Below are 26,918 nucleotides of genomic sequence, written 5' to 3' on the forward strand. Positions count from 1 at the left end.
ATTTGTGACACTGAGTCAAGTAATGCTCGGGCTCACCATTTTTTGTTCGAACGCTTACGATTGATGTTGCTAACAAAACCCTTTCTACAGACGACGCATGCAAAGCATGTGAAGTAGAAGGGCCATCATTTGTTAACGCTGGAGGAGGATTTTGTGTGGGTGGTGGTAACGCTAAGTTATTTTCAGTCACTGTAAATCGGTGCAAAAGTTTATGGTGCGATCTTGCACAGATTTGACACCTGGTCGATTTGCACTTCGCTACCGTGTGACCTTTTCGCAGATAATTCAAACATAGGGAGGCTGACTTAACAAACTCAAACCTTTGCATTACAGCAAGGCGAGCGAACGGACTGCACTGGGCCAAAAAATGGTTGTTAGCGTTACAATAACTGCAAGCTGGTTTGGCGTTGGTAGAAGAACAAGTCAACGAAGTTCTATTCAGTTGCTTGCTGAACCCAGTTCTTTCTTGTTTTGGTTTGCCAGTCTCTTTAGCGGACAGATGCTGGTATCCACGATTTAGTATTTTTTCGAAATCGGACCACAGCGGCAATTCCTCATAATCCAGTGACTCTTCCCATTTTTGCTTGGTCACTGGATCCACTCTACTCAAAACTAAATGAATAATCATTGAGTTTGCAATTTTAGTATCATCTCCTATGGATAATAGTGATTCATAAATTTATGACACAGTGTCGATGAGACCCCTCAACGACGACGCAGACGGCTGGGAAATTTTCGGAAGGCTGAACAGTTGACGTATTTGGTTCGCAAAGATGAGACATTCGTTATCATAAACTCTTTTTAGACTAGCGATAGCTTTGTCGTAATTACTCTCGGTGACCTGGAATGCCTTGACAGTTCCTAAGGCATCACCAGAGAGGCAAGAAATTAAATGATTAAATTTCTCGATAACTGGAATGTTCACATCTTTTTCAACTAATGTCTCGAAAAGACTTATGAAATTTTTGAAATCCGAATAATTTCCACTGAATTTTGGCAATGCCAAACTAGGAAGTCGAGCTCGAGTTGGGGCTGCAGAAATTACAGTAGCTGAACGGGAGTCTTCAGCTGAATTAAAGGCATTACATAAGGACATGATCCTTGCCTTGGTAGTTATTCCTAATTCTTCCAACTCGGCTCCGAAATCATCCAATTCATCTATTTGCTCGATCTGGTCTTGCAACTCATTTGCTTTAGAAATTGCCTCATCTAAAACCTGAAGCCTGCACTCTAGCTCGGTTTTGTTTAGAGGAAGTGATCCATCTTCCAAACGTTCCTCCAGCCGGCGAATGCTTTTAACTTTGACATTTAATCTTCTCTTTAAGTCAATAAGAGTCGTGGAATTAAGTTTTGTTAAAATTTATTTTTTCAATACAAAAACGAAAACAATGCAAATTTAAGATTTAATAATTTATTTAAATTTTTTTTTTTTTTAAGTAATTTTATTAATTTATCTAAATTTTTTATTAATTTTAAAATATTAATATAAAAAATTTACTAAAAATAAATAACTTTTAGAAATTTATTTAAAAATTTATTGAATTTAATTCAACAACAAGAAAATGCGACAACGAAAATAATTTATTAATCTTATTTAAATATAATAAATAAGTTATTAAATTTAACCAAAAAAAATCTAAATTGATTAATTAATTGATAACGAATTATTGATAGTCGAGGCACAGAGTATCCAAAAAAAATAGTTGGTCGCCAATGACACCGAAACCAATATGCACGACCAAATTGTAGGGGAGCGCGTTACTTGGCGGACCGTTAAACTATAGGTGCCAAAAAGTGCATATACACACATAGAGCAGCGGATAACGGGGGAAAACGAAAACGAGAATATTATCGCTGCATATATATGTATGTATACCAAATATATATGCACCTTTATTTATCTGTAATAAATAAATAATTTTTGGCTGCACTTTAGTATTTATTTGGAAGATTTGTAAATTCGAGAACGAGGGGTGGGGGCGACAGTGATTGCAAATAATAAAAATATTTTCTTTTTATACCCTTGCAGAGGGTATTATAATTTTGGTCAAAAGTGTGCAACGCAGTGAAGGAGACATCTCCGACCCTATAAAGTATATATATTCTTGAGCAGGATCACCTCCTGAGTCGATATAAGCATGTCAGTCTGTCCGTCTGTCTGTCTGTCCGTCTGTCTGTCGGTTTCTACGCAAAATAGTCTCTCAGTTTTAGAGCTATCGAGTTGAAACTTTGCACACATCCTTCTTTTCCTTGCAGGTAGTATATAAGTCGGAACGGCCGGGATCGGTCGACTATATCCTATAGCTGCCATATAACTGATTGATCGGAAATGCCATAACTTTAGTGTTTTTTAAGTTGGAGGGTTGAGACTTTCCACACATGTTATATTTGACCAAAATATCTTATGTACAAAATTTCATAAGGATCGGCCGACTATATCCTATAGCTGTCATGGAACGATCGAAAGTGGCATAACTTTGTTGTTTTTTAAGTTAGAAAGATGGGATTTGGTACAGATTCAATTTTGGGAAAAAAAATCTGATTTGTCGAATTTCATAAGGATCGGCCAACTATATCCTATAGCTGTCATATAACTGATTGATCGGAAATGCTATAACTTCGTTGTTTTTCAAGTTAGAAGCATGGGAGGATTGGATTCCTCTTTTGGCAAAATAATTCGATATGCCAAATTTCATAAGGATCGGCCGACTATATCCGATCCGCTATATATCTAATAATATAAGATGCGTGGCGCCACCTAGCGGACTGCGACTGAACTGCAAGGGTATATCAACTTCGGCTCCGCCCAAAGTTAGCTTTCCTTTCTTATTATTATATTATATTCACTACAGTCCACCCGGGGGCGCCAAAATGTTAATTGAGATTAGTTTATCTCGTCGCGAAAAACCGAAAGACTGTAGAGGGTGGCTGTTGAATTAAATTATTGCGAAAAAAACGAAAACGAAAAATGCGTGCACTCTGTTCAACGTTATAAGTTCGAGTATATATTCATATCAACAAAAACTTAAGCCTAGCTTATCTAGTGCGGCGAAGCGGGGCGAATTCATGGGAGAGCGCAAGTGAGAGCTTTACTTGCGCTCCCGCTCCGCTCTAAACTAACTTATACTAGACTTCATACATTCCACTTAATTATCTACATTAATTATACAATCCATTTAAAATATGTGGATTTTGTTACAATATTTTGTCGATTGTAACACCAGCAGTTCTTGCTGCCGTTTCGGATTGTACCGTAGCGTATGGTTCTTTGAGTCATCGTTCTTTATGTAGGCTAATATTTTATGTGCTATGACCTAATGCTTATTATGTTACATAATTTATGTATCACTTTTGAAACTTTAAATTTTGCAACTCACTTTACAATATTAAATTCTCATGACTTAATTCTCCCATTCTCCCGGCCGTTGAACAAGTGTTCAACTGCTTTTGTACTTTTCGGCTAACCGACGTTGTAGAATTTATAATTCCATGCCGACCATATTTAGTGATGGGTGGGAGTCTATATTGCGGATTCTGACGTTTCCTCTATGGGCTCAGAGATATTATCGAATCGACTGAACGAAGGTCAATGGTCATACTGATCAGATAGTAATAGTGATCAGTGCACAGTGGTTAGGCTTGTATGGAGCTGCGGCCATAAATACTTTCCGTTAAGATATCAATGCGAAATTTTTTCCAAAAATCTAAAAAAATATTTTTAATATATAGTAAAAAAATTGGATACATCGGAAGACTGTATCCTATAGCTCTCATAGCACCGTAGTAAGTATGGCAGTAGTATTATATGGCAACGGTGCTCAAAAATTTTTGCTTACTTACCAGTGGAATTACAGTTCTAAAATTGCATTATTAGGCACCCAATTTATTTTTATTTCAATTATTTAGAGTATAAAAATGTAACTCCTCTCCCCCATCCCACAAGCTTTTCAAAATATAATGAAATGAGGTTCTAAAGTTCCTTTTATGATTTGTATATAAGAATAAATGTATTTAAATCATTCAAAATAAAATTTAATGAATGCTAATTGGAGTGAAATAAATATTAACAAATTTCTTCTTCAAATATCTGGTAAAAAAATTAGTGTTATGCTATTAGTAGTTTTTAATAGCAGCCGAATAAATACACGCGTTTCAAATCAGGGTTCAATATATTTATTTTTGGTTCAATTTAACCCTAATCTATGCGGCTCCAATCAACTCCAAATCACAACAAACGCCAAACCAAGAGCTTGCGCAGAAGCTCTACCAAAGCTCCCCAAAGCGCATACGCTACAAAAAACAATAAAGCGCATGCGAAACTGGGGACAAAACAGAGACGAAACATGCTGATAACAACAGCTGCAGCTTAGCATATTATTATCATTTTATATGCAATCTTTGGTGGCTAATTGGCCCAACATCCTCCCCCCATTGAAGGGTGGGCCTTCAATAACAATTTTGGAAGGGGCAGCAGCCACATTATTGCAGAGGTTATTCCATGGGTTGTCCTCCCTACCACAGAGCGCCGACACATCCCGTGATAGTCCACCGTGGCCAGAAAACACCCAGCCAAATCGAGTGTTCTGAGCAATTGGGAGTCCGTGACCTAACTGGATTTGGCCAGCCGACAACAGGTCAAAGAATAAGCCGGCTCCAATCAGCAGGTCCACTCGCTGCGTTTTGTGGAAGTTGGGGTCAGCTAGGTCCATATTGCCAGGAATCTTCCACCGAAGCATCTATGTCCTGGCTAGGTTGATAGTCCGTTATATGTGAAGCCACAACAGCCTCAATTTCCACTGAATATGTGCTAAGGCGGGACTTCAAGCACACATTAACGGATGCTCAATCTGTTTCAAATCCAGCGCCGCCGAAACCGGTCACCGTTGTGGAGCATTTGGAGCGGCCAAGCTGAAGTTCATTCGCCAGCCGCGACGAGATGAGATGCACTTGTGAACCGGAATCCAATAACGCTCGGCAAGGCAGGAAGTCTCCAGATCGACCACGAACGAGTACATTTGCTGTTGGCAGGAGCACTAGCTCAGCATTGCGATCCTGGGTCACAACAGTGTTAATTGAGCGGGATAGGTTCGCACCAGCAACTGCACCGATGGGACGTGAGACTCGTGCGGGTGAAACCTGCCCGCGAGGGTGCAACAGAAAATGATGACGGTGATTGCACGTCGAGCAGCGGGAAGCTGAGCATCCGCGAGCGAGATGGCCATCCTCCAGACAAACAAAACAGCGAGCCAGACGCCGCACTTCGTCGTACCGTTCCTCAATTGTCAAAGCACTAAACTTTGAACAAGAAGGAAGCTCGTGCACCGAAATACCACACAGGGCGCATAGAGCAGGACGGGCGTTAATAACCATGCACGACGATCGGTTATTCGAATATCTACCACGGCCAACTTGGTTAGCTGGTGGATACGCCGCCAAAGAAAAGTCGACACATTCAAGAGTCCGGCACCTTTGCTCCAAGAATCGTGCCATGGACTCCCAAGACGGAAGGCTGTCGTTGCTTCCGGCGAGAGTGTCTTCCCACTTGGCCCTTGTGGCTGGATCCAACTTCTGCAGGATAATCTGGATAAGCAAACATCCTTGGATCTCGGCAGCTGATCCGGAACTCATAAGAGCCCGCATATGCCCATTGAACCGATCCGATAGCTCCCGCAACGTAGCAACAGACCCTGGCTCGACCACACGAAGCTGCAGGATCTCATTAATGTGAGACTGAAATATTAAACGCCGATTACTAAAACGATTGCGCAATAGGTCAAGGGCCACATCGTAGCTCGCGTCAGTAATTTCCAGAGCTCTCACCGTATCCAAGGCTGACTCAGGCATGAAATGAGCCACCGGAGCTTTTCCGTTCTCGTTAGATGGGGATGGCTGTCAATCGTGGTCTTACTCGGCATAGTCGCCGCTAAATGTTGGCATCGGCAACGGTGGCAAGGAGGGGGCTGGCTTGTATGGCATTGGCGATACGCTGGCACCGTCGAGAAGTGTGGAGTGGGCAGCGATTCTAATGGAGCGCTTGGCAACCTCCACCTGAATTTCCACTTCCACATCAGTCGCCAGCTGCGAGAATTTCCAATACAGATCTCTCCCGATCTCGCTAAAATTAAGCTCCTCCAACTCTTCTTGAAGCGCTGTGAACCGCTCACGCAAACGTCTCTCCACCGACTCCAGCGCCATAATGGAAGAATCGTCAGTTCGCGCTGCAGCCTTCACCTTATGATGCAGCGCCTCCATTTCCTGGCAGGCCACCTCTGCTCTTCTCCGCAGCATCCTTTCCCGGTTTGCGGCAGCAGCTCCAATAATCTCAGCTCCAGACTCCATTCTTCAATTAAAATGCAACTTGTAGCAACAACAACAAGGGCGTTTTCTTTGCACTTTTAATGCTGATTACAATATTAAACCGGGATGAGATCACGTCGGGGTCACCAATGTTATGCTATTAGAAGTTTTTAATAGCAGCCGAATAAATACACGCGTTTCAAATCAGGGTTCAATATATTTATTTTTGGTTCAATTTAACCCTAAACTTTGCGGCTCCAATCACCTCCAAATCACAACAAACGCCAAACCAAGAGCTTGCGCAGAAGCTCAACCAAAGCTCCCCAAAGCGCATACGCTACAAAAAACAATAAAGCGCATGCGAAACTGGGGACAAAACAGAGACGAAACATGCTGATAACAACAGCTGCAGTTTAGCATATTATTATCATTTTATATGCAATCTTTGGTGGCTGCTTGGCCCAACAATTAGATTTGTCTCTTTTTGGTAGTTTCCTTTGCCTTGTTATGAAAGTATCGACAAACACAAATGACGAAAACAAAAGAAACATAACAAAAGCAAAGGAAGAGCAGCAGATTGCGTCGCGAATTTGACCTTGAATATAGTAAGCCAGCTTGAGTTTATTAATGAGTATATACATATCGGCAAAAATCGGTAGCTGAACTTAACATTTTTATTACCTGAAAACATTGGCAAATGCACTGATATCACTCATAAATGGGGAATCGGGGGCAACATATCTAAAAGTCTACTTAAACCTGAAAAGCGTCTTTTTCACAAAATACACAAAAAATGTATAATTAATTAAAAACACATGACGAACAAAATATTTATCAAATCAATTTCACAATAAGTAATTCCTAAGTAAATACCTTCAACTTTAAAATTCATTTTAAATAATAAAATTCGGACCTCTCTAACGAACGTTTGAATACTTTCAAATCCAATGATGTTTTGACGAAGAGTTAACTTAACGCCGCTGCGCTGCAAAACTGAACACGTGTTTAAGCTTTGCATTCTATTTTTAGAAAGTCCCGTTGGATTTCCAAAAAAAAACTGGGTTGCCATTGAGAAATTTGGACATTGTTTCCTTACTTTTCGCAAATTTTTTGCTCTGCCGATTTTTTTTAATTATGGCCTATGAGCGCAACCACTGTGGGAAAATTCAGATTTGGGTAGAATTGACTCATAACTTAACATGACACTTGGGCTTGACTCTGCTAAATCGCACGTAGATGCGTATAATGATTCTTGCCATTTCTTTATCATTGATGATCCGATATTTTTTCTTTTTTTGAACCTCAATGCATGTTGGTCTCGTGCACTTTTTAAAGATATTTTTTAGAATTGTGTCATTGTAGCGGAACAAATCTGAATTTTTGGCATCATACGTTTTAGACATAAAATATTAGCTGTGCACTCCAAGTTAAATTTGATTTTCTGAATCGTACACAGGATAATGGTGCGTACCTACCTGACGAAGACATAGTGTCTTCGTTGGCGCTCTATTAGCCTTATAACAGAACCGCAGCATGTATGCAATAATTGATTTCAATTTGAAAAGCTTTTTGTCGCACATTAAGCAATTTCTTCCTCTACCAAGCGGGGTTGCTTCGGGCACTTTAGTTGCAACAGTGGATAACGAGAATTCCGGAGAATTGCTGCGCGGCCGACTTTACTGGCCGACAATCTAACTCAGTGCTTAAGGGTTAGGATGGTTTGGTCGCCACTGACTCTGGGGAAGCCTTAGCCACAATGAATATGAACTGCTGCGCCTGAATAAACTGTATCCATCTCGGCACTCAAACGTCTGGCAAGGCTGGGTATTCTGTACATAAGATCGGTTAGCATCGGCTGATCAAGCTGTCAAGCTCACCGATCCGAATCTCTTCCATATAATATGATGATTGGCCCAGCCAAAGGCGAAGCTGTTTGAAATGATCTATCTAATCTATAAAATCTATGAAATAATCTCAGCCCTGGAAACTGTGAGAGCGCTGGAGATTACTGACACTAATTATGATGATGCCCTTGATATTTAGCGCAACCGTTTTAGTAACTGACGATGAATATTCCAGGCTCATATCAACGAGATCTTGCAGCTAAAGGTGATTAAGCCGGGACACGTTGGAACTCTTCGGGAATTATCCGACTGATTCAGTGGTCATATGCGAGCCCTAATGAGCTCGGGACGTCGGCGGAAATTAAAGTGTGCCTCCTCATCCAGATCATCTTGTGGATGATCAGATCCTCATCAAGTGGGAAGACTCTCTAGCAGGAAGCAGTGATGAAAGCTTGCCATCTTGGGTATCTATGGTTCGGTTCTTGGAACAAAGGTGCCGTACCCTTGAGACTGTGGATTTGGCGTCCGCATTTGTCAGCGAATCATGTGGGCCGACGTAGGCCATTTAATTATCGATCGTACATGCTCCGCCTACTTTGTCAGTTGAGGAACGATACAATGAGGTCCGGCGTCTTGACCTCTGCTTTGTTTGCCTCAAGTCTGACCACTTCGCCCGCGGATGCTCATCCTCCCGCTGTCCAACGTTTAATCATGACATCATAATCCGACATCATGCTCTGTTGCATCCAAGCGAGCAATTATCCTGTACAACTTCCGTTCCCGCTTCCGGTTTGGATTCAGCCAATGAAGTTGTGGTTGCGACTTCTCAGGTTTCTCCAGTTAGTATTCTGTGTATATTGGGACAGTTGTGACGCCGCACATCATAGAGCGTCAACCTGTGCTGAATATAGATGTCTCTAACTGGAAGGTTTCTGCCAATGTGGTTCTGGCTGATCCGAACTTCCACAGAGCTGAGCGTGTGAATTTGCTGATTGAAGAAAGCTTGTTTTTTGATCTGCTCTCAGTTGGGCAAATTTAGCTACGAGACTCTCTTGTGCAGAATAGGCGTTTCGGATGGGTACAATCTGGAGGAGGTGGCACCCCAGGGAAACCCCGCTTCATGTAAGGTGATTCCTGCTGACTTCCCAAACATATTTGACGCCTCGATTATCTTCTCCAACAAGGCTGGGAACTGGAAGCCTGAACTGCGCCGATCGCTCAGGATACTAAGGAGGACTTCCCGTCCTTAAGTGCGATTGCACAGAAAATCTTCAAGATCGTCTAATCGCCTTTCATGCCTTCGTTTTTGTGATGCAATTCATTGCTTATCTATTTTCTCGTGATTATGCCTTTGGCTCAAGGATTTCGACTGTTTTCCGTGATTGCTGTGCTGAGCCTGATCCTGATTGTATTCCATCCGAGAAGATGGCTTCGTATAAATTCACAAGTTCTTTTAGCAAAAGCATTGGATCACGTCGGTGTCACCAAATGTTCGTCCGTAGAGTTTTATAGAGCGGCCACTATCATCGAACTTAAACTCGCGGGCGTAACGGTTGGTCCCGGAATCGTAGTGAAACCCATAGAAAGATTGATTTGCCTAAGATATAACAATATGTTATGTTACGTTGTTACGTTGGTTTGGTTAGGGTTTCTCCTACGGCCCGTCTGGCGGGAGCAACACTCGGAGATGATTACCTATACGTGGTTCCTACTCTCGATCCTTCTGACGGGAGCATCAATCTAAATAGGTCTGGAGACTGGTCTAATAGACTGGAGTCTGTTTTGGGCAGACGGGATCTTATATTGCAGACAAAGCTTAACATCATCTGCGTACATTAGTACCAGCGCGTTCGTTAAGGATGGGGGCAAGTCATTTATAAAAAGAGTGAATAGTAATGGGCCAAGATGGCTTCCTTGAGGGACTCCAGATGTGGCACGGACTAAGCGGAAGTATTGATTGTTAAATAAGACTCTCTGTGTTCTTCCATTTAAATAGCTGGAGATCCACGTAATGAGGTCGGTTGAGAATCCCAAAAGACTTAGTTTACTCAACAAGAGTGAGTGATTAACTGAATCAAATGCTTTACTAAAGTCTGTGTATATAACATCAGTTTTAAGTCCCTTTTGGAAGCCATCTAAAACAAAGGATGTCAACGCCAATAAATTAGTGGTGGTTGAGCGACGCTTAATGAAACCATGCTGACATGGAGAAATTATTCATGAGCATAAGTGTTGCAAATGAGGAATTATTAATTTTTCGAATAAGTTTGGAATCACTGACAATTTTGAGATGCCTCGAAATCGAAGATTCCAAAGATAAGTTGAAAAGTTTTTGAAGAGGTTTGCACAGAGCCCTAGCACAGTATTTGAGCACACAGCCTGGTACTCCGTCGGGGCCTGGCGAATAAACTGGTTTTACCTTTTGAAGATCCAATAATAAATTGTTTTTAGAAAGAAATGGAACAAATATACGATTAGTTGGTTGAATGTTGTAAGCGTATGGCTGATCTGAAGTTTTAGGAGGTGAATACGTTTATGGAGTCTTTTATGCTCCAAATAAATATAACCACGTTGGTTAACAACTATTAATATTTATTAAAGATAACTGCATGAATAGTGTGGATACAAAGATTTGGTTGAATGTATATGTTGTCAATATTAAGATGATTTCTTGAAGAGTGAAGCTTCTTGTAGCGAGTAGTCTTTTAGTATGCCCAAAGGGATTTTTGATACTATGGCGAAAAAGAACTTATTCGTTGCAACTTCAAATTGTGTCGGTTGACTCGCCACAGTACTCCCCCCTAGACTTCATGGTGCAAAGCGAGCAGGGAGTCTAATTGTACGCCGGGGTCTTGGAGGTGAGGTTGTTTCCGGTGACTCTCCAAGAGCCTGTAGGTCTGGTCCTTTATTTGGTGGTTCCAACGTTGAGCTTTTGTCTGTTGGCTGTTGCATTATTATGAAGGCGGGCTTGAGGCGGTCCACTGATACTTTGACTGGACGTCCAGCGACGGATATGGTGAAGTGTTTGTCGTTCCTTTCGATGACTTCAAATGGACCGTCGTATGGAGGTTGAAGTGAAGAGCGTACGGCATCATTTCGTAGGAATACATGTGAGGTGGTTTCCAATTCCTTAAATATAAATGGTTTGGAGGTGTCATGATGAGCTGTTTGTGCTGGACGGATCTCTTGCATGATTTTTTCCAATTCTTTGGCATATTCCGTTTGGGATTGTATTTTGTTTGATTGGTGGAAAAACTCTCCCGGCAACCTGAGCGTAGTTCCGTATACTAGCTGTGCGGGTGTTGCTTGAATGTCCGGTTTGTAAGCTGTGCGAAGTCCTAGAAGAATTATTGGTAGTTTCTGTGGCCAATTTGCATGGTTTTTGCACATGATGGCAGCTTTTAGTGTTCGATGCCAGCGTTCGATGATTCCGTTTGCTTGTGGATGATATGCGGTTGTACGTAGGTGATCGATTCCCAGTAGCCTTGATAATTCATTGAATAGCCTCGATTCGAATTGTCTGCCTTGATCCGTTGTGATTCGAGCCGGTATGCCAAATCTGGAGATCCAGGAGCGAATGAGGGCGGATGCTACGGTATCGGCTTGCATGTCTTCAATAGCGATGGCTTCTGGCCACCCCGATCTATAATGGTGAGGCAGTATCTGTACGGGCCAGATTGTGGTAGTGGTCCAATAAGATCCAGATTGATGTGCTCGAATCTTTGGTTGGGTAGTGTAAAGTTTTGAAGAGGTGAGCGAACGTGACGGGTGATTTTTGATCTTTGGCAAGGAATGCAGTGTTTTACGAACTCGGAGATTTCTTTGTGCATGGAGGGCCAAACGAATCGTTGTTTTAAAAGTTTTATAGTTGCCTTAACTCCACCGTGTGCAATGTTATGTAGCATCTCGATGATTTTGTTTCTAAGCGGCTGTGGTATGAAAGGCCGTACGCTAGAAGTAGATATATCGCAAATTAGTGAGTGATGTGTATGAGGAATATTTACTGCTTTTAACTGAAGAGAGCTGGTGTTGGAATTGAGTAGTTTTTGGAGTTCTGGGCAGCGTAATTGCGCATCGCTTATTTCATTATAATTAATGCAATTATCTCCGATGGCTTCGATGCGGGAAAGCGTATCTGCGGTTGTATTTTCGTCTCCTCTTACGTGTGTTAGGTTAGGTTAGGTTAGGGCGGTGATGCAAGGGGGTCATAGAATACCCCCTCACTTCCACTTGAGCCGCAAAGGCTCCTTGTGCTGCCGCTGGAGCAAGGGTTTCACCGAGATGCTACCCCCCCCCTTCCTGTCTACCAGGGTGCGTATATATGCCTAGACTTCCTATGGCGGCCCATGGTCCCAGCCTGCTTTTTTTATGAAGGCAACCAGTCCGCGTGGAGAGATCTCTGAGAGATCGCTAAGGTCCGAGAGTTCTTCGGACCCGAAGTGTTTGAGCCTGCTGCGTCCGAGTGCCGGGCAGTGGCATAAGAGGTGCGATACCGATTCTACCTCCTCTTCATCCCTGCAGCTCCTGCAGAAATCATTGTGGGGGACTGCAAGCCTGGCCGCGTGTTCGCCTATCAGCCAGTGCCCAGTGATTGCCCCAATCGCTAGGCTGCATTCCGGTCTAGTCAGAGCAATGAGTCTCGCCGATCTTTTCTGAGAGCGTGTCGGCCAGATCAAACGTGATGTTTTACAGGTCTGGAGATTATTCCATTTCCTATTGGCTGCCAGGTCGAAAAACTCCCTGGACTTTAGCCTGCAAGTAACCAAGGGTATGCCTACAAGTTCTTTCTCCGGTAGGAGAGGGTTGGTAGTCCCTGCCCTAGCTAGTTCATCTGCAGCACAGTTTCCCTCGTGGTCCCTGTGACCGGGGACCCAGATGAGGTAGATGTCAAGCTGTTCAGCCATCTCGTTGAGAGATCTGCGACAGTCATTGACTGTCCTGGAGTTGGATGAGAATCCGTCAAGTGCCTTGAGCGCTGCTTGACTATCTGAGCCAATAAATTAGTGGTGGTTGAGCGACGCTTAATGAAACCATGCTGACATGGAGAAATTATTCATGAGCATAAGTGTTGCAAATGAGGAATTATTAATTTTTCGAATAAGTTTGGAATCACTGACAATTTTGAGATGCCTCGAAATCGAAGATTCCAAAGATAAGTTGAAAAGTTTTTGAAGAGGTTTGCACAGAGCCCTAGCACAGTATTTGAGCACACAGCCTGGTACTCCGTCGGGGCCTGGCGAATAAACTGGTTTTACCTTTTGAAGATCCAATAATAAATTGTTTTTAGAAAGAAATGGAACAAATATACGATTAGTTGGTTGAATGTTGTAAGCGTATGGCTGATCTGAAGTTTTAGGAGGTGAATACGTTTATGGAGTCTTTTATGCTCCAAATAAATATAACCACGTTGGTTAACAACTATTAATATTTATTAAAGATAACTGCATGAATAGTGTGGATACAAAGATTTGGTTGAATGTATATGTTGTCAATATTAAGATGATTTCTTGAAGAGTGAAGCTTCTTGTAGCGAGTAGTCTTTTAGTATGCCCAAAGGGATTTTTGATACTATGGCGAAAAAGAACTTATTCGTTGCAATTTCAAATTGTGTCGGTTGACTCGCCACAGTACTCCCCCCTAGACTTCATGGTGCAAAGCGAGCAGGGAGTCTAATTGTACGCCGGGGTCTTGGAGGTGAGGTTGTTTCCGGTGACTCTCCAAGAGCCTGTAGGTCTGGTCCTTTATTTGGTGGTTCCAACGTTGAGCTTTTGTCTGTTGGCTGTTGCATTATTATGAAGGCGGGCTTGAGGCGGTCCACTGATACTTTGACTGGACGTCCAGCGACGGATATGGTGAAGTGTTTGTCGTTCCTTTCGATGACTTCAAAAGGACCGTCGTATGGAGGTTGAAGTGAAGAGCGTACGGCATCATTTCGTAGGAATACATGTGAGGTGGTTTCCAATTCCTTAAATATAAATGGTTTGGAGGTGTCATGATGAGCTGTTTGTGCTGGACGGATCTCTTGCATGATTTTTTCCAATTCTTTGGCATATTCCGTTTGGGATTGTATTTTGTTTGATTGGTGGAAAAACTCTCCCGGCAACCTGAGCGTAGTTCCGTATACTAGCTGTGCGGGTGTTGCTTGAATGTCCGGTTTGTAAGCTGTGCGAAGTCCTAGAAGAATTATTGGTAGTTTCTGTGGCCAATTTGCATGGTTTTTGCACATGATGGCAGCTTTTAGTGTTCGATGTCAGCGTTCGATGATTCCGTTTGCTTGTGGATGATATGCGGTTGTACGTAGGTGATCGATTCCCAGTAGCCTTGATAATTCATTGAATAGCCTCGATTCGAATTGTCTGCCTTGATCCGTTGTGATTCGAGCCGGTATGCCAAATCTGGAGATCCAGGAGCGAATGAGGGCGGATGCTACGGTATCGGCTTGCATGTCTTCAATAGCGATGGCTTCTGGCCACCCCGATCTATAATGGTGAGGTAGTATCTGTACGGGCCAGATTGTGGTAGTGGTCCAATAAGATCCAGATTGATGTGCTCGAATCTTTGGTTGGGTAGTGTAAAGTTTTGAAGAGGTGAGCGAACGTGACGGGTGATTTTTGATCTTTGGCAAGGAATGCAGTGTTTTACGAACTCGGAGATTTCTTTGTGCATGGAGGGCCAAACGAATCGTTGTTTTAAAAGTTTTATAGTTGCCTTAACTCCACCGTGTGCAATGTTATGTAGCATCTCGATGATTTTGTTTCTAAGCAGCTGTGGTATGAAAGGCCGTACGCTAGAAGTAGATATATCGCAAATTAGTGAGTGATGTGTATGAGGAATATTTACTGCTTTTAACTGAAGAGAGCTGGTGTTGGAATTGAGTAGTTTTTGGAGTTCTGGGCAGCGTAATTGCGCATCGCTTATTTCATTATAATTAATGCAATTATCTCCGATGGCTTCGATGCGGGAAAGCGTATCTGCGGTTGTATTTTCGTCTCCTCTTACGTGTGTTAGGTTAGGTTAGGTTAGGGCGGTGATGCAAGGGGGTCATAGAATACCCCCTCACTTCCACTTGAGCCGCAAAGGCTCCTTGTGCTGCCGCTGGAGCAAGGGTTTCACCGAGATGCTACCCCCCCACCTTCCTGTCTACCAGGGTGCGTATATATGCCTAGACTTCCTATGGCGGCCCATGGTCCCAGCCTGCTTTTTTTATGAAGGCAACCAGTCCGCGTGGAGAGATCTCTGAGAGATCGCTAAGGTCCGAGAGTTCTTCGGACCCGAAGTGTTTGAGCCTGCTGCGTCCGAGTGCCGGGCAGTGGCATAAGAGGTGCGATACCGATTCTACCTCCTCTTCATCCCTGCAGCTCCTGCAGAAATCATTGTGGGGGACTGCAAGCCTGGCCGCGTGTTCGCCTATCAGCCAGTGCCCAGTGATTGCCCCAATCGCTAGGCTGCATTCCGGTCTAGTCAGAGCAATGAGTCTCGCCGATCTTTTCTGAGAGCGTGTCGGCCAGATCAAACGTGATGTTTTACAGGTCTGGAGATTATTCCATTTCCTATTGGCTGCCAGGTCGAAAAACTCCCTGGACTTTAGCCTGCAAGTAACCAAGGGTATGCCTACAAGTTCTTTCTCCGGTAGGAGAGGGTTGGTAGTCCCTGCCCTAGCTAGTTCATCTGCAGCACAGTTTCCCTCGTGGTCCCTGTGACCGGGGACCCAGATGAGGTAGATGTCAAGCTGTTCAGCCATCTCGTTGAGAGATCTGCGACAGTCATTGACTGTCCTGGAGTTGGATGAGAATCCGTCAAGTGCCTTGAGCGCTGCTTGACTATCTGAGAAGATACATATTGTGCCCCGATTGCCCCTTAGAGCTGGGGATTCAAGTGCTTCCTTAATGGCTACTACTTCAGCCTGGAACACACTGCAGTGGTCAGGGAGTCTGAAGGACTCATTTAGGCTCAGATGCTCGCAAAAATAACCGCCTCCCACCTGGCCATTAAGTTTTGATCCATCTGTATAGATATGAATGGAGCGCTCCGGTCCCGGTATCCGGGCTTCCCATTCCTCCCTCGAGGGGATTAAGACTTTGTAGTTAGTGGTGGGTTGGTCGACGGGCACACAGTAATCCGGGGGGTACGGATTACTGTATGAAATGTTGTAGGTCCAGTCTGGTATGACCGAAACTATTTTTGCTCCATAGGTTTGCCTCCCGCAGTCTTATTGCTGCCAGAGTAGCTGTCTTCACCCCCATCAGTTCAACTGGTAGTAGGTCAAGTATAGTGTCTAGGGCATCACTAGGCGTAGTGCGTAGACTGCCTGTCATACAGACTTCCGCCATGCGCTGCATCTTCCTGAACTTTTCCCTGCATGAGGAGTTGTCTAGGGCGGGCCACCAGTCGACAACACCATAGAATAGAATTCGTCTGATGATCGCTGTGTATATCCATCTGACCATCTTCGGGGACATTCCCCATTTCAGGCCTACCGCCTTGCGGCAGGTATAGAGTGCTATTGCCGCTTTCTTAGTCCTTTCAGCGGTGTTCAGCTTCCAGTCCAGTTTCCTGTCTAGTGTGATACCTAGGTACTTCGCACTATCACTAAGAGCTAGTGTTTCTCCTAGGAGCTGTCTTGGATGGGTTGACTCCCAGCCCCTTCGTGTGTTATAGATGTGGTGAATTGTCCTATGAAATCCAATTGGCGAAGTTGTCGCGGGGATGCTTTTTCGGGTTTTTGATCGAAGGCGTATACTAAGGGTTTGTGGTCTGTACGGATGTGAAAACCCCTGCCTTCCAGCATGTGGCGGAAATGTTTTATTCCGAGGTAAATTGCTAGGAGTTCCCGATCGTATGTGCTATATTTTCGTTGTGTTTCTGAGAGCTTAATGCTAAAGAATCCCATTGGTTGGTATTCCGAGTTGATGACTTGATGTAGAACCGCTCCCACTGCTATGTTGCTCGCGTCTGTGCTTAGCGAAAGGTTTGCGTTCGGTGCAGGATGTGCCAATAGTGCAGCTTGTGCTAAAGAATTTTTGCAACTGTTGAATTTGTCGATTGTTTCTGTTGTCCAGTTGATTGGGGTGGAATCGTTTTTCTTATTGCCTGGTATAAGCTGCACTAGTGGAGCTTGATGTTGAATAGCATTGGGGAGGAATCGTCTATAAAAGTTGATCATTGCGAGGAATCTTCGTAATTCTTTGGCCACCTTGGGTAAGGGGAAATTTGTAATGGCGTTTACCTTGGTTTGTAGAGGTTTAATACCCTGGTGGTTAATTTTATGTCCTAGGAACTCAATTGATTCTTTTCCGAAACTACATTTGCTGGGGTTTATCGTGAGATTGTACTCTTGCAGTTTCTCGAAAACTTGGCGCAGATGGATATGATGTTGTTGAATGTTGGCCGATGCGACTGCTATATCGTCGACGTAAACAAAGACAAAGTCTAAATCCCTGAATGCTGTATGCATATAGCGTTGAAATGTTTGAGCTGCGTTACACAGTCCAAATGTCATGTGTGTGAATTCAAACAGACCAAAAGGAGTTGTTATGGCCGTTTTAGGGATGTTAGGTTCTATTGGGATTTGATTGTATGCGCGGTTGAGATCGATCTTGGAGAAAATAGTTTTTCCATAGATCACGTGTGTGCAATCTTGTATGTGTGGTAGTGGATACCGGTCCGGTATGGTTTGCGCATTGAGGGCGCGGTAGTCACCGCATGGTCTCCATTCACCAGTAGGTTTTCGTACCATGTGTAAAGGTGAAGCATATGGGCTTTTAGAAGGTCTGCATACTCCCATGTCCATTAAATATTGGAACTCGTTCTTTGCTGCTCGGAGTTTCTCTGGGGTCAGTCTTCGTGGTCGCGCTCCTTTGGTGTCGATGACGTGGGTGACGCTAGTTGTTGACGATGGACGATGTGTGATTGTGTTGAATTGTGTGATGTCTTTGAATTCCTCCAACAGTTGAGCGAATGCGTTGGATGTGTTGAATGTTTTAATAATTGATGAATTTTGATGTGTGTGGATACCACAGCATGTCAAGCGTGTTTTGGCATCAACTAACTTAGCCTCCTTGATGTTGACAAGAAGGTTGTAGTGGTGTAGAAAATCGGATCCAATGATTGGAGTATTGGTATCAGCAATAACGAAGTTCCAAGTGTAAGGACGACGTAGTCCTAGGTCCAGTGTCAAGCGGATGGTGCCGTATGTTTTTATTTCTGTGCCGTTCGCTGCAAAGAGTGTATGGCGATTGGTGTTTTGTATATTCTTGTGAATAGTACTGTATGGAATGATCGAAACGTCGGCTCCTGTATCGACTAAAAATTTTCTCCCAGATTGGGCGTCTGGTACAAAAAGTCGATTGCAGTAAGAAATTCTGTGAACATTAATTTGAAATGCTTGATGATAAGAAGAGGCGAAATTACTTAATCCGTCAAGGCTGCCTCCTGATCCTCTGACGGTTGCATTTAGTTTTTTTGGTCGTCCTCGTTGAACGCTGTAAAGGAGCATGGTTGGCTGCAACGCTGTGCATCTCTGCCGTACTTGTTGTGGTACCAACACAGTTGTTGGCACGATCTATCGATAGAAGGTGCATTGTTGCGGTAATAATTTTGGGGTCGCTGATTATTTCTGCCACGCGTTTCATTGTGATTTAGTAATTTAGTGATTTAATCTGGTCCCAGTTTGTTGTTAATCTGCTGCAGAGCCTTGTCGTTATCGTCGAGTCGTTTGGTCAGCGTTATGACGCGTTCTTCTTGATGAGTTGTTTGTTTTTTGAAAAAGCATATACGTGGTCAGACGACGCATCGTCGTTTAAGGAATCCATAACCGCATCGGCTGCTTTTGCAAGTTGTGAGAGTTTGGTCTGCGGTGAGCTTCCTATCATGCCGACAATTACCGCGCGTACGGGAGGAGGCAAACGTTTGATCCAGTAGCGTCGTACTACTGATTCGTCGCAGGTTGCCTTGGTTTGCTGCAGTTGGCAGAGTAAGTGGCTAGGGCGGCTGTCGCCGAGCTGAATTCCCGTTGCAAGTCGGTCCAAACGTTCCATTTCCGAGTCCGTAAACTTTGAAAGGATCGCTTCCTTTAAGGTGGAATAAGGGGCAGTTTCGGGTGGATTGTTCACAAGATCGTGTACTTGTTCCAGGTATTTGGGGTCTGCGTAGGCGATGACTGCAGCGAACTTTTCCTGTTCTTTTCGTGCACCAAGTCCTTGTAGTGCGAACCAACTTTCTAACTTCGTGAAGAACATTTCTATGTTTGTGATTGATTGTAAATTTGGGAACGGCATCTTTCCAAATACGGATTGGATCATGGCTGTGCTAGTGAATTGCGCAGCGTCTTGCGCGTCAGCGAAGTCTTCGTTTTCGGCCATGTTGTGAAATACTTGTGTGTATGTACTCAAGACTTTGATGTGATTTGAAATTGTTCTAGTTGTCGAGGGTCACCAATTATGGAGTCTTTTATGCTCCAAATAAATATAACCACGTTGGTTAACAACTATTAATATTTATTAAAGATAACTGCATGAATAGTGTGGATACAAAGATTTGGTTGAATGTATATGTTGTCAATATTAAGATGATTTCTTGAAGAGTGAAGCTTCTTGTAGCGAGTAGTCTTTTAGTATGCCCAAAGGGATTTTTGATACTATGGCGAAAAAGAATTTATTCGTTGCAATTTCAAATTGTGTCGGTTGACTCGCCACACGTTGTTTGGAAAAATTTTGCGAATAAATCGGCAATGGCCTGATCTTAAGTCGCTGATAAATTTTTATACGTAAGTAGGGAAGGAAAAGATACGTATTTACGCTTCGTGTTTACAAAGTTATAAAACTGCTTTGGATCCTGAGTGAACTGAATCCGACAGCGGCGAATATAATTTTTATAACATTCGGCGTTATGCACGGTGAAATTTAGCCGAACTATTAATCTTGAGAAATCTATGCTGCTACAGGTTTTTTTATATTTATTTAAAAGCCTGTTTTTATCTGAATTTAATTTCGTTAGGCACCTTGTAAACCAAGGAGGATTATTTGTAGCGGACGGATCTTTCCACGGCACACTTAAGTCAAAGAATGTATTTAATGTCAAATAAAATTTTCTACGATGATATTTATATCTGTGCATGCCAGAATATCGGACCAGACAAAAGTATCGATTAACAAATAAATTGTACGAAAATCGGCTGATTTAGTTTACGAAATCGTAAGGCTTACGAAAGTAAAGAATCTTTGATATGCAGGAAGGCTTCTGATTGACACCAGAATTGGTTTCAATTGGAACTTCAAGCGTAGAGTGGTATGGATCTTCAGGGGTTGAGAGGGGCAAAGCTCTGGAAAGTGTGGTACCATCTGGATCAGATACAAAACATAAGTCAAGAAGCCGACCAAACGAATTTCTAACATGGTTGATCTGGCCTAGGGACAAGTCAAAGATGCCCGTCGTGAAATCATTAAGGGTGGAAAGTTATAAGAAAGATACATTTTCAGTAATTGACCAATTGAGTTCTGGTAAATTAAAGTCACCAAGAACTACCAGAAGGTCAATATCGGACATAAGATTGGAAACAGACTGTATAGTCGACAAATGATGCCAGTATGTAGGCGGCTCGGAAGATGGTGGAATGTAAGAACATGTAATAAACAAAGATTGAGCAGACAATATGACTTTAACGCAAATGAATTCGAAATCACCAAACTCTGGTAACTTTACCTCTTCAGAAACGAAATTGGAGTCAATAGAAATTAAGACTCCTCCTCCTCTTCGCAGAGGTCGGTCACGTCTTAAAGTGGTGTACCTACTTGGAAAAACTTCGGAGCAAAAGATCAGTAAAAACTACAATATAGGACGCAAAGGAAAGACTATCAGAATAGAGTCCAATTCTGATAGGTAAGATTGATAGATGTTAGTTTTTTGAAGAGTCGGATTGGACAGATGTTGGGAGCTTGACTCCAGCAGGCTTCGAATTTTTTTTCTTTACCATACTCGGCTGATGCTCTTGTACAAATATGTCCTCAGGCCAGAAGCCAGGTGAACATAGCGTCACAAACATCGGCACTGGCACACGCCTCGAGTATTAGTATTTAAATTTCCTAATGTCTTCCACTCTAATAACGGCCTTGGTTTTGGCTTTGATATAAGCCGAGATATCAATCTCCGAGGTATCGGGGGCTAGCCGTGAGAGAAATATTTGTCTAACAGGTGGGATCACCTGTAAAGGTTTTGTTGCCACGGTCGGTAATACCGCAGTCCATTCCGGGGGTCCGGGCGGTGGGTTACCATGTTGAGTGAATGCTACTGGCGTTAACCTTAAGGTATTTCCTTGGAATCATTTGGAGTGATGCCATGGAGGGCAAGCGGACGAGTTTTGCTGTGTTACGGAAAATTCGGGAGCCGAATTAATTGTTACCGTTCATGCTCTTGGAGTAGCAAGTGAAATGAGCGGCTGCCGCATTGCGGGAGGATCAAGCTGTCCCGCGATCTCTGGGCTACAAACTCCCTAGTAGCAGATTTTTTCCGCTTAGGACATTCATTCCACTATTGAATTGAGTACCCAGCACTCTGAGTTGATCGATGATTTTTGGAAACCAACGATCAATTCTTTAAACCCACTCTTGGTCTGTCGCATTAAGGATCTTATTTCATCTTGGACAGCCAGACACCCACTGCAACAATAATGGAGGCCAACACGACGGGATGTGCCATCCTAGACAGATGCAGTAAGGCCAGCACGAATACCAGGGACGAAGAAATCGGCTTATTGCACTTTATTGCATTTTATATTATTTTATTGTTTTTTTTTTAACAAATTAGCACAACAAACATTTTTTTTTAACAAATTAGCCTTCAAACACTTTACCAATAAGGTTATTAAAAGATAGGTAGAGGAGGGAGTTAATAAAGAGAGAGCCATGGAAGAGCACGAGTATTAACAAATGAGCGCCAAAAGAGAATTGCAGAATTAACTACAAATAAACAAAACACAGATAAAGAAAAAGAAGCAGAGCTATATTTGGATTGCACCTTTTTAAATTGATAAAATGCCCATCCAAATATGACACTGCAAAAACGCGTAGCGATACGTGTATAACTTTGAAAAATGTAGTGTTAAAGAATTTACCACAAGATTAGTGTTTAAATTAATAATTCAAATCCTCGTTTGACAAAAATAAAAAAAAAAGGCTCAAAAAATAATCACAACCGTTAGCTAGCTATGAAGTGAAGGATTGGAGTGACTATATATAGAACAATTACAAATGTGATGTGGTCAAATCTGTTGTTCTGTTCAAATAAAAGGTATTGTTTTCATTAGACCAATTTTTTCTAAACATTTCATGAATCTCGACTATACGGTGGAACGACTATGTCCTTTATGTTGGTAAAGTTTCAGCTCGGCGCCCTGGATAATGTTTTGCAATTCGCTCGCGTTCATTATGTTTTCTTTCTCTTCGATTTGAGCCTGTCTTGGTCTAAACCCCCGGATCTCTTCTTCTTCACTATTACTCACGACTTCCTTTTTAATTTCTCTATAGGGACCTGGAAAGTTCATTAAAACTTGAACTTATGCCACCTTATTCATACGAGGTTCAATACATATAGCCGAATATTCCGTTCGGCTGGCATAACACTTTAATATGTTTTATATTTATTTAATTTATTCAAATATAGGAGTATTTAAATTTCCTAATGTCTTCCACTCTAATAACGGCCTTGGTTTTGGCTTTGATATAAGCCGAGATATCAATCTCCAAGGTATCAGGGGCTAGCCGTGAGACAAATATTTGTCTAACAGGTGGGATTACCTGTAATGGTTTTGGTTCCACGGTCGGTAATACCGCGGCATCAGTCCGTTTCGGGGGTCCGGGCGGCAGGTTACCTTTTCTAGTGGAAGCTAGGGGGGTTAATTCTAGGGTATTCCTAGGAATCACTTGGAGTGATGCCATGGTGGACAAAGCAGACAAGTTATGCTCTGCAACGGTAAATTCAAGTGCTGACTTTTCATTTACCGTCCCTGCTCTTGGAGTAGCAAGGGAAATGAGCGGCTGCATTATTGCGGGAGGATCCAGCTGTCCCGCGATCTCTGGAGCTGCAACTTCCTTAATAGCAGATTTTTTCCGCTTAGGAGATTCATTCAACAGCTGAGGGCTATTGAATTGAACATCCAACGCACTGAGTTGATCGTTGATTTTTCGGAAACCAACGATCAAATCTTTAAACCCACTCTTGGTCTGTCGCATGAATGATCTCATTTCATCTTGGACAGCCCGGCACCCACTGCATTGTATTCCATTTTAAAATATTACAAATTAGCAAAAATAAATTTATAATTTTTTTAATTTTCTATTATTTTTTTTATTTTAAACAAATTAGCCTTCAACCACTGTACCAACTAAGGTTAATAAAAGGTAGGTAGAGAAGGGAGTTAGTAAAGAGAGAGCTACGGGAGAGCTTAAGTGTAAAGAGAGAATGAAAAAAGAAGCAGAGCTATATTTGGACTGCGACTTTTTAATTTTATTAAATGCTCACCAAAATATGGCACTGCACAAGCGCGTAGCGATACGGGTATAACTTTAATATTAAGACACAATATTAGTATTAAAAAACAAGTGTTTAAATTAAGGTTTCAAGCACGCGTTTGACAAGAATATCGCAAGCGCAAAAAATAATCACGACCGTTCGCTATGAAGTGATGGAAGAGAGTTTTATAAGCTGGTCAATGTTAATCAAAGTTCGTACAATAAGTCAATGTTAAAGAAAGTACGAGCTAGGTACTTGAGCTAGGTACTGGGTCTGCTGACTCAGATCGCTTGGCATTGGGTTTCTGCTGAACAGTACTTCTTACCGGTGATATTGCTCACTTTTGTTTCTGGCGCCAGATTCTGTTTTTTTCCAGATAATAAGCCAGCGTCTTTTCTATCCGTTCGCTTAATGCACCAGCTGGCTAAGGATAACGGTGTCGGTTTTCCCGTTTTCTCTCGTATTGGCCTCTAGGATTTTTATGTGGACAGCCTCATATCCGGTGCCCCTACGAAGACTGAAGCGGTTGTGATAATAGCCCAGACATCGAACCTGCTGAATAAGGGTCAGTTTCAACTAGGGAAATGGTGGATCCCGTAAATATTCTGGATCGCGTAGTTTCTGTTTGTGACATAGTCCTGAAGATTGAGAATCTACCCGAAGTGGCATCTGGCCAGGATACTGGAGCCGATTCCTGGGCGTGACGGAGTGAACCGTGTAACCATTCTAAAGGCAGCGGTTGGAACGACAACGCATTTGCTGGTATTTGAAGCGCATGCGCTTTTGTGAGCTTTTTGTAGAGCTGCTGCACACTAACTCATCTTGCATTTGTGTGCGTTCCCCCACCTCGCCTCTTGCCAACGAAATGATAGACAACTGCATTGTTCTGAGCTTCTATTGCTAAGCTTCGCTTTTACTTGTATTTTGGCATCGATGCGAGCGGCTGCGGTTTTAGGGTTAAATTTAACCCCTAATAAAAATTGAAAATCGGAACTGCAACTCGTCTATTGATTCGGCTGCTATTAAAAACCAATAATAGCGTATCAAAACCTCGGCGCGGAAACTAAACCAAGAAAAAAAAAAGCCATGCGGCACGAAATAAAACTGACCGTTTGGAGTAAGTTGACTGGGGAGTGAGCCTGTAGAACATAAAGAAAAAAGCATCGGAGCTTGCCTGCCAACTAATTCCAAGGGTCTTTCCTGGTCAACGATACTCAATTGGAATATCATTGAGCAGACCCTTTTCGACGGGAAAATTGGCTAGACTTGGAGGAATCCGGTGCATATGGCCGAGGTCCAGGTACTCTTGTTTGGTGGACCCGGCTCTGGGAGCCGGGGTTCTCCTTCAAACGCATCTCGTTGCTCAAAAATGCCGCCATGGATCTCGAATGACCGAGGCGGTCGACTCCTTAAAAGAAGCGTAACGGTAAATTACCTGTCCGCATTGCTGACCGTTGTCCGCCGTTGTAAGGTCAACTCTGGAATCGTCCAGCATGGAAGGTTCCCTATCAACTGGGGAAGCTAAAGAAGAAGGAAGAACTGGCATCGTTTACGGGGCTAGGCTGCAACTGATTGGTTGATCCCAGGAACTTTCGCCCTATTGGCAAAAAACTCAGAGAGCCAATTTTCACAGGACTCTCTTGTGGCCAACTTCAGAATACCAAGCGCGTTCGCCATGGACAGAAACAGATGGTAATCACATGGTGCGAGATCCGGCCTATACGGTGGATGCAAAAGAACCTCCCATCCGAGCTCGCGGAGCTTCTGGCGCGTCACTAAAGATGTGTATGGCCAAGCGTTGTCCTGGTGGAAGACAATTAGGCCTCTGTTGATCAAAAATGGCCTCTTCTGCATGAGTGCTGTCTTCAAGCGGTCCATTTGTTGGCAGTACAGGTCCGAAATGAGCGTTTGGCCATAGGGGAGCAGCCCAAAGTGGATTATTCCCTGCCAATCCCAACAAACACACCGAAGAACCTTCCTGGCCGTCAATCCAGGCTTGGCCACTGTCTGGGCCGCTTCACCGCTTTTCGACCACGACCGTTTGCGTCTTACGTTATCGAAAGTGACCCACTTTTCATCGCCAGTCACCATGCCTCACCATGCTGTTCAAAAACGGGTCGATTTTATTGCGATTTTGAAGCGATTTGCATGCGTCGAATCGACCACCTCTACACCAGAACGAAAACGTTGAAACATCGTTGTGCGGTAAAAATGGAAACTGTATCGGGTCCATAAACTGCACAAATTTTATTTTATTTTATTGGTAGTACTGTTATAACTCACGAACGACTTAAAAGAAAAGACAATCAATCAAACGCGTGAAATGAGCTTTCCAAAAAGGTATAGTATGACCTGATGTGACGAATAAAACAAGAACTACGCGCTTTCAGCTCCAACTAGCGAAAATACCGCAAAACTTTTTTGACAATTAGTTTATTATCAGAGAATTTAAAAAAGTTAAAAATTTGAATAAATTTAAAATGGCTACAAGATGCACATTTTCGTAGGACCCGTGGCGCGCGAAACATGGTGTCCTAACTAAAATCTGCCGCTTCATGTAGTTCTTAAAAATAATACGCGTTTGGAGTTTTTTTTTAAGTTTTTATAGCGGTAAGACGTTGCTAAACGAAGTACAAAAAATACATGTATAGAAGTATATATGTATGTATATACGTCTGTAAAATAAGCCAAATAATGAAAATAAAAAAAATTGCTTTCCAGCAATTAGGGAATATGTATGTAGAAGACACACTACTAGAACTGTCCTCCAGAACAGGCTGTTCTTCGGGATGCTTCAAACAAAAACGTTCCTATATCTTATAGCTGTCATATAACTGATTTATCAGGAATGGCACTTAAGTTATGATTTGTATTATTATCAATTAGAAATATTAAATCAAATCTAAAATTAAATCAATGTTATAATTTCAGAATAAGAGTATCTCTATGACGGATATGTATCTTGATAGCACGGATTCGAGTGAAAATGTTGGACAAATACACTTTTCTTTGGAATATGATTTTCAAAATACAACTTTAATATTAAAAGTCCTACAAGGAAAAGAACTTCCAGCTAAAGATCTAAGTGGAACTTCCGATCCTTACGTTAGAGTCACTTTACTGCCAGATAAAAAGCATAGATTGGAAACCAAAATTAAACGAAGAACCTTAAATCCACGTTGGAATGAAACATTTTATTTTGAAGGATTTCCTATACAAAAACTGCAATCTCGTGTAAGTAACAAATTGTGATTTATTTAATTGTAATATTAT

The 26,918-nt window shown here is 42.6% G+C and overlaps 1 protein-coding gene across 6 annotated transcripts in view; it reads left to right on the plus strand.

Moving 5' to 3' along the window:
* The window catches only part of LOC6503310 (synaptotagmin-7), a 203,735-nt gene that overhangs the window by 66,278 nt on the left and 110,539 nt on the right, over positions 1-26,918 (plus strand). For all 6 annotated transcript variants that reach the window (XR_006507919.1, XM_044717819.1, XM_001967487.4 and 3 more), the window contains one exon: positions 26,577-26,879. Coding sequence is in view for 5 of the 6 variants with exons in the window: in XM_044717819.1 (XP_044573754.1) it covers positions 26,577-26,879 (303 nt within the window). In the remaining variant the exon portion in view is untranslated. The remainder of the gene's footprint in view (positions 1-26,576; positions 26,880-26,918) is intronic.

This window comes from Drosophila ananassae (assembly GCF_017639315.1).
Source record: "Drosophila ananassae strain 14024-0371.13 chromosome 4 unlocalized genomic scaffold, ASM1763931v2 tig00000071, whole genome shotgun sequence".
NCBI classification, from domain to species: domain Eukaryota; kingdom Metazoa; phylum Arthropoda; class Insecta; order Diptera; family Drosophilidae; genus Drosophila; species Drosophila ananassae.